General features: G+C 40.8%; 1 protein-coding gene across 2 annotated transcripts in view; it reads right to left on the reverse strand.

The window, feature by feature from the left end:
* Positions 1-6,316: 6,316 nt before the first annotated feature.
* MSH3 (mutS homolog 3) overlaps positions 6,317-13,821 on the reverse strand; it is a 97,415-nt gene continuing 89,910 nt past the window's right edge. For both annotated transcript variants that reach the window (XM_050329714.1, XM_050329713.1), the window contains 3 exons: positions 13,606-13,735; positions 12,558-12,732; positions 6,317-10,585 (listed from right to left, as the gene is read on the reverse strand). In XM_050329714.1, the coding sequence (XP_050185671.1) occupies positions 10,477-10,585; positions 12,558-12,732; positions 13,606-13,735 (414 nt within the window). In that variant the 3' untranslated portion in view covers positions 6,317-10,476. The remainder of the gene's footprint in view (positions 10,586-12,557; positions 12,733-13,605; positions 13,736-13,821) is intronic.

Below are 13,821 nucleotides of genomic sequence, written 5' to 3' on the forward strand. Positions count from 1 at the left end.
GAGAATTACCCCAGATTCCCTTATGACTTTGGCTGCTCCTTGTGGAAGGTGTCCCTGCCCATGGCAGGTGGTGGAACAAGATGATCTCCCATGTCCCTTCTATCCCAAACCATTCTAGAAGTTTATGATTCTTTGCTTCCTTGTTGAGGAAGATGCAGGTGGCATCAACCTGGGTTTTTTAACTTCAGGGGCTGATTTTGCCTGAGCCTCTTACCCAAGCCTGGGCAAGGGTTGGTGATTTTGGTCTGGCTCAGCCTGAAGCTCTTTCCACTCCACAATCCATTTCGTGATTTACCTTGCACTGTCCACAATTCATGATTGAGGGGTGAGCAGATGAGAAGTGATACCATTACCTATTGCCATGGGAAGCTGCTGCTTTATGCCCTGAGTGTTCCAAAAATCCAGAGAAGTGACTTCATTCCCAAGAGGCAAAAAAATGGTTTTTTTTTTAAGGTGTGAGATCAGAGACAGGCTTTATCTCATTCATAGGTATAACAACATAAATAACAGCCAGGCTCTCAAGATTACTAAGAACAAAACAGATAATACTTCTAATTATGTAAATTAGAAATGAAACAAACTATCCCTTATTCTTATGTGTTAACAGTGGTACTTTCTCCCTCATGTAAAGCAATGACATTATGAGTTTATCATTAACTTTCCTCCAGCAGCACAGAGCTGTGCAGGAATCCTGGCTGCCAGTAGGGTTTAAGCAGCATTTGGAACTCTTCTTTTCCACACAACTGCAGGATTCGGGACTGCCCTGATCCACCTCCTCCACATTATTTTGTCCATGTTCACACATTTCTACTGGCACAAAAATTACTCAGCATAAAAATTACTTGCCGCATAAATGGACTCCTGTCAAAACCCCTGCAGCAGGTGGAGAATCCCAGTCCCATCAGCGGAACCAGCCTGAAGGATGGATTTGGGAGCTCCCTGTGCAATCATGGCTGTCACACCTCCCCCCATCCTGAGTGCCCCCAACTGTTACAGTCCGCAGTATTCACTGGAAATAAGTTCTGAAAGAGATAGAAAGGACAGAACTTAAAGGCAGGGAACATGACCTGAAGTTTCTTCTAATATGCCACTTACCATGATCCCCACCTGTGACTGATTTTGGGGAAGAGCAACCTTTTGGAGAAGGTTGTTGGGCCTCTGGAGTGTTAGACTGGGCAAAGCACACTCTGCTGTATCTGTCAGAGGAAAACATTTAGTGGAGAAAAGGCAAGAAAGGGGCTGGAAGAGCTGGGGGTGTTCAGCCTGGAGAAGAGAAGGCTCTGAGGAGACCTGAGAGCCCCTTCCAGTGTCTAAGGGGCTCCAAGAGAGCTGGAGAGGGACTTGGCACAAGGGATGGAGACACAGGACAAGGGGGACTGGCTTCCCACTGCCAGAGAGCAGGGTTAGATGGGATGTTGGGAAGGAATTATTCCCTGTGAGGGTGGTCATGCCCTGGCACAGGTTGCCCAGAGAAGCTGTGGCTGCCCCACCCCTGGAAGTGTCCAAGGCCAGGCTGGACAGGACTTGGAGCAACCTGGGATAGTGGGAGGTATCCCTGCCACTGGCACGGGGTGGAACAAGATGAGGTTTAAGGCCCCTTCCAATCCAAACCAGTCTAGGATTTAATGATTCTAAGAGCAGACACTCAAGGACCAGGACATTTTCTCCTCCCATGTCCTGCCCTTTGGCCTTAAACATGTGCTTTGGCATGGGAACCTTGTCCTGTTTTTTTACCATTCAGTACCTGAGAAGTGATGTGGGAAAATGAGCCCAGCAATAAAGATTTGGTATAACATGTTTTTATGTAAGGGAGATCTCAGCTGAGTTAGGTGGGTAACCTCTATCCATTCACCACTGGCTTTAGAAGCTGCCTCTTTCCATTTTACAAGGCATGTCACCAGAAAGCAAATACTGAACATTCACTGCATTGCCACTCTGAATCAGACCTGCATTGTCTCCCTTTGGGAGATGAATGAGCAGCAAAGAGAACCTGGAATTCTGCTGGCAAACCCCAGTTCTGGGCTGTAAGCAGTGGATAATCCTGTTGCTTACATGAATGTTTAAAATACTCATTCTGTGCACCTAAGAGAGATTTACCTTGACAAGTTTGCACAGACATGAAAGTGATGTCAATGCTATACAAACAGTGTCTGCTCTTAAAGGAGATGACTGACAGACTTTTACCTCCTATTTGTGAGGTGAAGGTTTCTGCAACAGTGTACTGCTGCAGCACACAAACAACCCTCAGCTGAGAGCTTCATACATTAGTTTTGTATTTTCTACAAAGGTCATAATAAACTGCCCTCTTGAAAGCTCTCACTTTGCACATAGCAACAGATTGTTTTCCATTCAGAATAAAAATAATAAAAAAATAAAAAAAAAGTCCTTGAACTGTGATTTGTTTGCAGCACAATATGAATTTCTACTGAATGTGGGGAGGGTGGAAAAAAAAGCTTTGGTAAGAATCAAAAAAGACAAGCTGTCTCTCTGTGAGAATTACTGTTGGTCACGTTTGAGATGGAGGAGGGATCTTGGGCCTCTAAAGCCAAAGGGGTGGATTTTATCCATGATCCAGCAGGAGTGCTCAAAAATGTCATACCCTATTGTGCCAGGTACTGAAGCTCCTTGCAGCTCGGCAAGGGGGGGACAAACAACATGATGGTAAATTCATGTACATGGAGGTCTGTGGGGAGCAAAAGGACCCCTCAGTTCTGTGCTTTTCCTGGGATGAACATGGGAAGCAGGAATGACTGACTGGTGCCACCTCTGGCTGCTGTAACATGTCATGACACTGGAACTGAGTGGTCTGAGTTTTACTGCATAAGTGAATCCATCAGTGTGGTATAGTCCAGTTCAAAGCCTACTTTTTGAAAAGCCAAGTGGACCACAGCAGTGAAGGTAAGTTCATCACAGAACCCCAGACTGGTTTGTGTCAGAAGGGACCTTAAAGCACATCACACCTAAAAGCACCCCCTGCCATAGGCAGGGACACCTTCTACTATCCCAAGTTGCTCCAAGACCCATCCAACCTGGTGTTGGACTCTTTCAGGGATCCATTCTGATGAGAACTTTTAAATGGGTGCCTACAGAACAAATATAACTTAACAAGAACAAGGCATATTCAAAATGATTTCTTCTGAGAGGTGAAACACATCTTTCAGAGTATGGACAGGTGTGGATCTGCATAGATGAACCACACACTGATGGCCTTATAGAAATTTTGGTTATCTCACAACACAACTGTGCTTCAAGGAATGATTTCTAACATCATCCCATTAACAAGGGGAAAAGTAGAGCTTTCCTCCCTCTGGCTGAAACTGCCCAGCCTCATCTATAAAGCAGAGGCTCACTGAGATACAAAAACATCCTGTTTTCATGGCTTTTGGATGGCACTACCTTAAAATATTGTACAGTCTATAAATGCAATCCTACCCTCAATTCATTTATAATCCCATTTATTTTTGGAGCCCTTCCAATCACAAAATTGTAAATTCCAAAGCAGTATGGAGGTCTGACTACCCAAGGCAGTTTCTTCATAAACGTGAGGTAAACTGGAGTTGAAGTGAGTCACAGGGCTTGTCCTGGGACAGTCAAAAGGCATGGGCCACACGCAGCCCTTGGACTCTGAAAAAAGAACAAGGTCAGGCAAAACCCGCACTTTTCCAAACAGTTGAGTATTTCCATAACTTTCTTTACAACAGCTTGTAAACCTGAAGGCAAGCACTCACCACACTGTTTAGCTCATAACCTGTGTGTGACAAGACCACTTTGGCTCTGGTGCAGGACCAGGATTTGGTCTTGCAAATAATTCATCTCCTCTCCCTGTGGGGAACATTATAAACTATTCTGACACTCCTGCCTAGTACTGCCAGCAAAGAAAAGGTTATATTGCCTCAGGTCCCATAACAAGCATCATTTGCTCACTTGCACACCCAGACCAAATGCAGTGCCTAGATTCTTACCTGTGAAGTCCTTGGCAAGGCAGCCCTCTATAATGTGAAAAGATAATGGAACAAGAAAGGAAAGGAAAAAGTTTTAAATGCTTAATGGTGACCACAGAGGTCTGTCAAGCTAGTGTAAACTGACACACAGCACTGGGCACTTGGTACCAACTCACTTCAGAATGCCATGGATCTAAAATTGAGAGACCAGATGAGGTTGAGGCCTCAAATTAGGAAGTCAGATATTCCTTTAGTCCAATCCAGGGGTGATAAGCAAAGCATTAAAAGATTATTGTGTAAAGGTGGGGGAACAGTCAGAATTCTTCTATCATTCCCCTACCTACATTTCAAAAATACAAAAAGCAGAAATGATTACATGTGTAAGTTAAAAGCAAAATTATACAGAGGATGTCAGCTGAGATTTGATGAAACACAAGGGAAATAACATACCAATTTCTGACCCTAAACAGACTCTTGCTGAAATCCCTGGGAATATTTTTAAGGGACCCTGAGGATGAAACTGTTAGAATTGAGGGTGTGGTACAGATCAGGGTGAACTCACTCACTCTGCAAAGGGGAACACACCTTCAGGAAGGGATCTATGCAGCTCAACAGCTCACTTACAGTGGACTGGTGCAACCAATCCTGCACCTGACTGTGAGTGAGGGGACAGGTCCATACAGAAACTGGGGGAGACAAGAGAGATTGCAGTACACACGGGCTTAAAGAACAGCACCACAAGGAATGTAATGGAACACCTTCACACTCACTTTTTGGAAACACAAAATCCAGAGCTCTGCTGAAGCTTTCACTGAAGTAGCTGGACTCCTGAGGGAGAATGAATTAGTTGCAAGGAGCTGCTATATGGAGAAAAGCCTACTTTTATTTTAATTTTTATTTAAATAAAGTTTAAATTGATAACATTTATTTATTTATTTATTTTGTTGAAGACCCTCCATCTTTTCAGGAGGAAGAAAAGGGCAGTGATAAATGAGATGGTTGCATCACACATCAGCTGAGAAACAATCAGTGGATATGAAGAACAGAATACAGAACTTGTTAGAACAGTTAAAAAGGGGAGAAAAGCTACATCCTGAAGGAATCAGGTGGAGATTTTTGTCCTACTGCTGTGGAAATGCGGGGAAGGAACGCTGCAGCTTCTCAGCCTGATGGCTTGTGGGACAGAACAAACATATCATCAGGCACAGATCACTTCTGAGACTTAATTGCTACTCAAATAAATGTGTCAAAAGGCTTACACAGATTTAGTTTGTAATTTAATAACAGGATTAGCAAAGTTTTCTTTTCCAATGTAGGAGCTATTAAGAATAGGAACTTGCATAGAAAATGAGCTCATTTAACACTTAATTGCATTAATAGAGCCGGTGTTAGGTGAAGTACTGCAAATAGAGTGCAGTATTTCACTTTATGCAGAAATAATTCACTGTCCAATGAGAAAAACTCAAAGTGTGCACAAATCACAAACAAGGGGAGCATAAACATGACAGACACCAGCTGTGGGGAAGGAGGGTGGTCCCACTGGACACTGCTGCCTAAGAGCTAGGAATATCCTTAGAAAAGCCAGCTCGGCATACCTTGGAGTTGTGTTCTTAGCATTATTAAAACTTAATTGCTTTGAGATCAGTTTTGAAAGAAAAGTCCAAATTACAAGTCCCATCACTCCCCCGCGATGCACTTTTTGGGTAGACTGGATTAAACTCGGACAAAAATGCTGTTTCGAGGCCTTCTTCTTGATTATCTTGATTATCCCCCACTCCCCTCTTTCATTCTCCTCCCGAAGCCCTTGTTTTTCCACTGAGTGAGTGTCCCAGGCACTCGGGGTCTGACCAGCTGCTGGAGCTGTCACATGCCAGGACACACCTTAAGAAGAATCCTCAGCCTTCCCACTGCAAAACAAACACCTGCCCAGTGCATCCCACCTGTGACCTTGTCCTCTGTGGTGGATCATCCTGGAAAAACAGACCCTTCTGTCTCCCCTCCTCTCCAGCACTGGGAATCCAAGTTGACTAAACATCCCAGACCTCCAAGGGGCACGACAGGTTCCTCTGCCCCGGGGTTTGTTCCCTCCTCCTCCTCTGAATAAGAACTATAAATGAGTGCTCACACAATGCATCAAATGTTCTGGAATGCCCCAAGACAAGAGTCAATTTCTAATGCAATATGCAGAAAAAATATGCAAAGAGGAATATTTCAGTATGTAGGCAGAGGGAAAAGCTCAGTACTTGACTGAAACTTTTATTTAGTGTTACATAAGACTGAGATAATTATATCTAGTAATCTTCCCAGTATTCAGGAGACTCTGCGTTTTAAATTACCCTAGATATTTGGATTATTATGATAAAAAAAAGTCAACATTGATTTCTACTTCTTTATTGCAGATTGTGCATTTGATACTTTCTGTGTGTTGTGTTTTCCAATCCCTTCTTTCCCAAAAATCACCCATTTTCTTACAGTATAATAAAGTCATAAAAAGAGAACACTTGAAAAATAAAAGAAAAAGGGCTAAAAATTCTATTTACATCAGAAGCATTTTTCATTATTATTACTAGTGGCAGCTACCAGTATTCTAAATAAAAATGACCTTATTTTATAACACCTAAAAAACCACTTTTACTTACATGGAAACTTTTGGAAGAAGGGCAGTAAAAAAAAATAAAATTACAGATTCCTTGCAAGTTCAAAGAACATAAATATTTGAAAACTATAAATGTCTTATGTCTCTCCCCACAGTTCACTTATGGCTTAAACCAGTCCAGTCTCAGAGAAACATACAGCATAACCTGCAAGGCCTTGCATCTTACACATCAAGACAATTGTTTCAGAAATTGCTTAAGATTTTTAAGAAATTAGGAAAATATCCTTTGCTTTCTACCTGTCTCTGAGTCTAGGTAAGGAAAAAAATCTATATTGTAATTAGGGAAGTCCCACTTCTCTCAGTGCAACACAATCCACCAAACCTTTATTTCCCTAGGAAACATGCTTTTATATCAGAACTAGCAAGGTATTTCTACTAAAAGAATGGAATCAAATTCTCAGTAATTTTACATTTAGTAGAAATATTTGTATAATTTACTTTCAGACAGATTTCATTAACAAACATTAGCTTCACTGCAGTAAACACACTTTATTGCAATACCTGACCAAGCTGACATTTCAATGATCTTTAAATTGATTTATACACTTTGTAAACATATGTGGTAGGCAAATTCATGTAATTTCTATAAAAACTGCTGGAAAACTTTGCAACACAAAGAGAAATCCTCTAGAGAATTACTTCAGTGAAAGATGTCTGCCAGCAAAAGAGGTAATTGTACTGGTAATGTATTTTACCCTGCGTATTCCGTAATGACTTTTTTTATATAACCAAACACACAAAGGCGTACACACAGTGACGGTGTACCTAGCCCTCCCTCTCCTTCTCTCCCATCAAAACTCTCTGCCAGTTTTGCTGCTCACCTGTGGCACTGTGATTTCTGAAGGCAACACCTTCAAGACAAGATGTATAAAGGCGTTAAAATTTTTCTGTTAAGAACAGAGAAAAGAGAACAATGAAAAAGTTTAAGAAAGTGATGAACACCATCTTTAAAAAAAGGGGTAAAATCCATGAAGTCCAAAAGTTTGTCAAGCAGACTGTACCTTCATGTATAGCAAAAAGCTGTACTTTTCATATGAATGTTAAATTTTAACCACATCAATACCATGCTGGCACAGCAGTAGGAGCTAATGCCTTATGTAGGTTTCCAAGAGTATTAATATTTAGACAACAAGATTTAAACATTCGTTTCTTGAAGCAAACCCAAACCTAGCATGAATTCCCACTGTGACAAAGACCCATCTAAGCACAGGCCACTCTTCTTTAACCTTACACTTATAGAATCAAACCTGCTGACTCAGCACACACACAAAACTTTGTTACTCTGATTTAAAAACAGAGCACATCTCCAGGATGATTCCACTACCAAAACTGTACTTCAAATTCTTTTTAGGATGAAGCCTAATCATAGAATCATAGAAACCGCCTAGTTGGAAAAGACCTCTGAGATCAAGTCCAACCCTTGATCCAACACTACCGTGGTTACTAGACCATGGCACTGAGCGCCACATCCAGTCTCATCTTAAAAACCTCCAGGGACAGAGAAGCCACCACTTCCTTGGGCAGCCCATTCCAATGTCAGATCACTCTCTCTGTAAAAAATTTCCTCCTAACAGTCAAGCTAAACCTCCCCTGGCACAGCTTAAGATGGAGCCCTCTTGTCCAAGTGCTGACTGCCTGGGAGAAGAGATCAAACCCCACCTGGCTACAACCTTCTTTCAGGGAGTTGTAGAGAGTGATGAGGTCTCCCCTGAGCCTCCTCTTCTCCAAGCTAAACAACCCCAGCTCCCTCAGCCTCTCCTCACAGGACTTGTGCTCAAGTCCCTTCACCAGCCTCGTTGCTCTTCTCTGGACCTGCTCCAGCACCTCAATGTCCTTCCTGAACTGAGGGGCCCAGAATTGGACACAGCACTCCAGCTGTGGCCTCACCAGTGCTGAGTACAGGGGAAGAATCACTTCCCTGGACCTGCTGGCCACACTGTTGCTGATCCAGGCCAGGATGCCATTGGCCTTCTTCGTCACCTGGGCACACTGCTGGCTCATGTTCAGCCTCCTGTCAATCCAAACTCCCAGGTCCCTTTCTGCCTGGCTGCTCTCCAGCCACTCTGTGCCCAGCCTGTAGCGCTGCAGGGGTTGTTGTGGCCAAAGGGCAGGACCCGGCACTTGGCCTTGTTGAACCTCATCCCACTGGAATCAGCCCAACTCTCCAGTCTATCCAGGTCCCTCTGCAGAGCCCTCCTGCCTTCCAGCTGATCAACACTCCCCCCCAACTTGGTGTCATCTGCAAATTTGCTAATGATGGACTTAATCCTCTCATGTAAATCATCGATAAAGATGTTAAACAGAATTGGGCCCAACACTGATCCCTGGGAGACACCACAAGTGACCAGCCGCCACCTGGATGCAGGAATGTGCTGGAACTGCAAATAAAAGAGTAATAATAATCTAGAAATATAAAAAGACAAGAACAGCTTCTTATCACTCTCTGAGTATAGCGAATAAAACAGTAGCTTTAGTAATTGGCTTGCATGTCTAAGAAACCTTACTGGGATAGCAAGATAACCTCCACTGCTGGATTCCACAGGGCTAGAAACAAACAGTTGTTTCCAGTGTGATCACAAACATTAAAACCCTGCTGTGATTGCTTTGTTCTCAATAGTATGAGCAAATAGCAATACCAACATCAGCACTTAATTGTATTTCTTCACTTTTTTCACTGCATCCAGGTCTTTTTTTTCCTGTCAGAACATAGTCTGAATGCTCCCTTGAGGGAAAAGACTAAAAGCACATCTAGCACATATAGGAATTTACCAATGGCTCATTTATTCTCATTGATGACTCGGGTCAGAGGCCTTTAGATCCAAAGCCCTGCATCTGCGCACATTAATAAAAGAGTATTGCATTCATTATGCTCCACAATGCCTGGTTTAGATAAACACACGTGTGTAATCACACCTTGAAAGACTAATTTTCCTCTTCAGCTCTTGCAGTTTAGGTCAAGGCACTGCAGGGTCTGGAAGGAGGAGCTCACATTGATCGCTGCTATCTGAGTGGCAGACAAAGTATTTGTTTAAATGATGTTTTGCCATCTGAGGAACCTGGAGAGAAGTGTTTGGTTAAGGTACAAGCTGCTCCAGTGTGGGTCCTTTCACAGGGTCAGTCCCTCAGGAACATGTCTGCCAACATCATGCAACATATTTAACCTGGTTACTTACAAGGGATAAACAATTTGGATATCACGTTCCCATGTGAAATTTGGCCTTGATAACTGAAAATAAAAAAATTAAAAAGCATTTTGTATTTTTCAGTTTTGCTCTGTCCTTGACAGAGCACTGGCACAGAGTGCTGCACCAGCTGCACAGTCTGAATTGCCCCTTTCACTCACCCTAAAATACTCCAAGAATATTTTGGCATTAAGTCTTTATCCAGACCATGCCAGAGAGGGACAAGATCAGGAGCAAAGGGTGCTCTAAAAAACCAGTGAATTTTAAATGCATTACCACTAGAACAACAAAAAAGGTCTTGCTATAGTGCCCACTCTTACCACTTGCACAGCAATACAGCACAGTTGGGACTCAGCTACATTTTCTAACAAAGAGAAATATTTCTTTAGAAATTGAAGTACAATAAAGATGAAACACATTATTTTATTTATAAAATATTTACCTAATAATTTACCAGTAATTTTTTTCATGTTTTCTAAACATATTCAATCCAATGCCAGTTGACATTTTGCAATTAAGAAGAAGGGTGAATAGGGATGTGGAGAGAGAAAATTACACACAATGCAGCATCTCTTATCTCTCAGAAGGCAAAAAGTCAACTTAGTGCACTTAAAACTACACCCTGATAGAATCTATTAGTCTCCAGACCTATATTTTGCACCTCTGATATCTTCCATCTTTAACCATGATCTGAGGATTAAAAACTGTCCTTTCTTTCATCTTCAGGTTCACACATACTTTTCCACTTCTGCAGTTCCTGAGAATCATTTATCTTCCATGCTTCAGCAAAAGACTTCATTTTCCTTCTGAAAGAGTAAAAAAAATTAATCAAAATACAGGCACATTTTTAAGTGAAGCACATCAAACCTTGAAAGCCCTACAGTCATCTGCAAAATTTTATACGTGGTGAAAAATAGCACAGCTTAAAATGTTATGTGATCTTCAAACAACCAGTTAATATTTTCTAAGATACATGTTCCTGCTCTAGGACAGCCAACAAATTAATTTTATAACTAACTTACAGTACAAAAAGTATTGACAAAATGATGACAACACACTGAGCAAGACTAAATTGTTAAAGGAAATAAACAGCATTGTAGTTGGCACTGTTTAATTTTCATCACTCAGTCCTTACAAATTTGCACTTGTAGAGTCATAAAGAGAAAAGGCATTTTCAATATAAACAAGTGCACACATCCTTCCTATTTTTGTCTTAGTGTTTTTTGATTTATAAGAGCTGTGACAAATAACAAGACATTTAAAATGGGGTAACACACATTCCTGACGACAAAGATGTCAAAACTGGATGAAATTACCCAGTGGATTTTCTGAAACAATATGAAAGTGATTTAAAAAAATAAGACAAGGCATCTGGCCCGTGGGTATTGTGAGAGCACAAGTGCACTGCAGCGAACAGGTCTGAGGTTGACTCGCAAGACCATGGTTATTTTATGTACCATACCCACTTTTAGCGTTGTTAATATCTCTTGGGAAGAAGGCAAGGGACTCCCTGGCCCTAGTGATGAGACTGGACAAAGGGTTCATCACAGTTTTAGAGTAAGTATTTGTCCTTTCTCGCTCTGAGAATACAAGCAAATTACCTACCGAAAACTAAAATAGAGATGGCAGTTTTTATATCCAAAGGCTGATAAATGGGACACAATCAGGTCCTTTGATTACTACTGCTCCATCAGCCCTCACTTCCCCTCTCTGGCCACTCTAAATAAGGATTCCAATTACATCATCCCGTACTATTTTTACTGCTCATGGGTTTTGTATGCAATTAACTCCCTTTTTAGAAATGAAGACATGCTAGAACTTTCTTGTACCCTGTCCAAGTAATATGCTGGTAGAATTTTTACAGGAAAAGATAAATGAAAGGGATATATTACATTATTTCACATTTTAGCTTTATTACCAAGTAACTCTGCCCTTCCAGCTCTCACTTTTCTGAAAATTTTTTTCTTGATTTTAGAACTTTATGTGGCCTATAACAACAGAGTTAAGATTTTGCTAGTAATTTGTTGTTTTACTTATGTCAATTATTATTTCCAATGAACATAAGCTAACACATTATTTCTCCCATAAGCTGCCATTACCTTCAAATAGAATGTTTTTATTTTGCTTTATTAAAAGGGTATAAAAAACCACTGTTAGGCATGAAGAATTGTTGAGTTTCAAAATAACTTTTTGCACCTATAAGAAACTAGTAGTCACAATGTTCTCATAGCAAATTATTCTGTCAGGATTAGCTACAGTTACAGACAACCAAGATCCTGATTTATTATTTTCCTAGAGAGGCTATTTGAATTTTGGTCATAGAGCTGCCACTGAAAATAACAATTAAAAAAACCCCAGTGAAAATGAATATGAATATAGCAAATATTTATATCTAAACTGTGTACATAATATCACAAGATTTAGAAGGATTATTGTTATTTGATACATATGCAAATTTTCATAACTAGTGCAATATATAAGATACATGCACCCTAAATGAAAACTGGATATCAGAAAAATGTTAAAATCCCCAAACTTTCAGTAAAATTTGGACTGCTTAGGGAGCAACCAAAATATATTATAAATATTTTCAAGTTAAATCAGATGAAGAATATCCATGTTCCCTTCTACGTTATAATGTACAAACACAGTTTCAGGTTCCAAAGTGAGTAAGATACTTCCTAAATTAAATTCATTAATATTTTCAGGATCACTTGTGAGAACAGAAGTAGGCATTAGAGAAGGAAATAATTTTCAAACAGTAACAATTGTTCTGACCTTTTCATATTCACTATTCTTTCCAACTCCTTTGATTTGTGAGCTGCCTTCTTCAAGATTTCTTCAGGAATATCTGCCAGTTTGGCAACATTTAGCCCATAACTCCTTGCAGACATTCCTTTAGTTATTTGATAAAGAAAAGTGATAAATTCAGGATTCTCTTCAACTTCAGATCCTAAAAAATTAAAACCAAAGTCAAAACCTCCTCTGTGAGGCAAATACAGAAGTTCTCTGTCCTGATTAGCTCAAAATATAAGCACATAATACAATAATAAGCATTATTTAGGGGAAATGTTAATGGCAAATTCCATGGCAATTAAAAAAAAAAAACCACAAAAAGTTCCAAGGATGACTTGGGGAACAAGCCTTTATGATGCCTCCTATAATTCAAGAATCATAGCATCACAGAATTAGTCGGCCTGCAAAGGACCTCTGAGATCATCAAGTCCAACCGTTGATTCACTACCACCGTGGTTACTAGACCATGGCACTAAGTACCATTAAGTGAAGGCACGTTTGAAAACAATGATGTGTTTTGATGTCCACAGACCACCAAATTTTGGATCTCCTTGACACAGAAGGATGAAGACAATAAAGATATAAGAATAAAGATACAAGAATAAACTGGGCAGTCTCACTGAAATGAAATCCAAAACATGAAATACAAAACAGCAGGAAACACAACTTGCTCTTGAAGACCCATAAATAGCAAATGTTTGCAGACAGTGAGATCTTTCAGAAGGAGCTGCCATATGTTTGATCCCTAATCCATGCTCCCTAATCCTTTGTGTTTTGCTGCTCTGGAAAGTTGGATGCTGGGCTGGTTGGATCTTTCACCTTGCTCAGTCATCCCCATGTAAAACATGAGAGAAATGGATGTTCAGTTCCCAAGCCCCGCAAAACGTATGCACTGCACACATGCCACGTGAGGCTGACACTCCAGTGAGCTTGGATGCATCCAGTTCATGCTGAGGTGTCAATTATCACAACAATTTTGATTTCTGCCCATACCTACAGTGCCAGAGACTCACTCAGGTTTATACTGTACCTTTTTGTTCACCGGTTTCCTCCTCACTCACCAGGAAAGCCATGTGGTAATTACCAACTTTGCCTGGATACAGCTTCTCCAGCTCACAAACCGAGGGATAGTGAGTGACAAACAGGGTCAGGGACTCCACCTACAACAACAAATAGACACATAACAAGGTTTGACTCTAATTTTTTTTTAAACACAGAATCACAGAACTGGTATTTTTTATCCACA

This window comes from Myiozetetes cayanensis, unplaced genomic scaffold, assembly GCF_022539395.1.
Source record: "Myiozetetes cayanensis isolate MyiCay16 unplaced genomic scaffold, myiCay2020 scf4, whole genome shotgun sequence".
Lineage (NCBI taxonomy): Eukaryota > Metazoa > Chordata > Aves > Passeriformes > Tyrannidae > Myiozetetes > Myiozetetes cayanensis.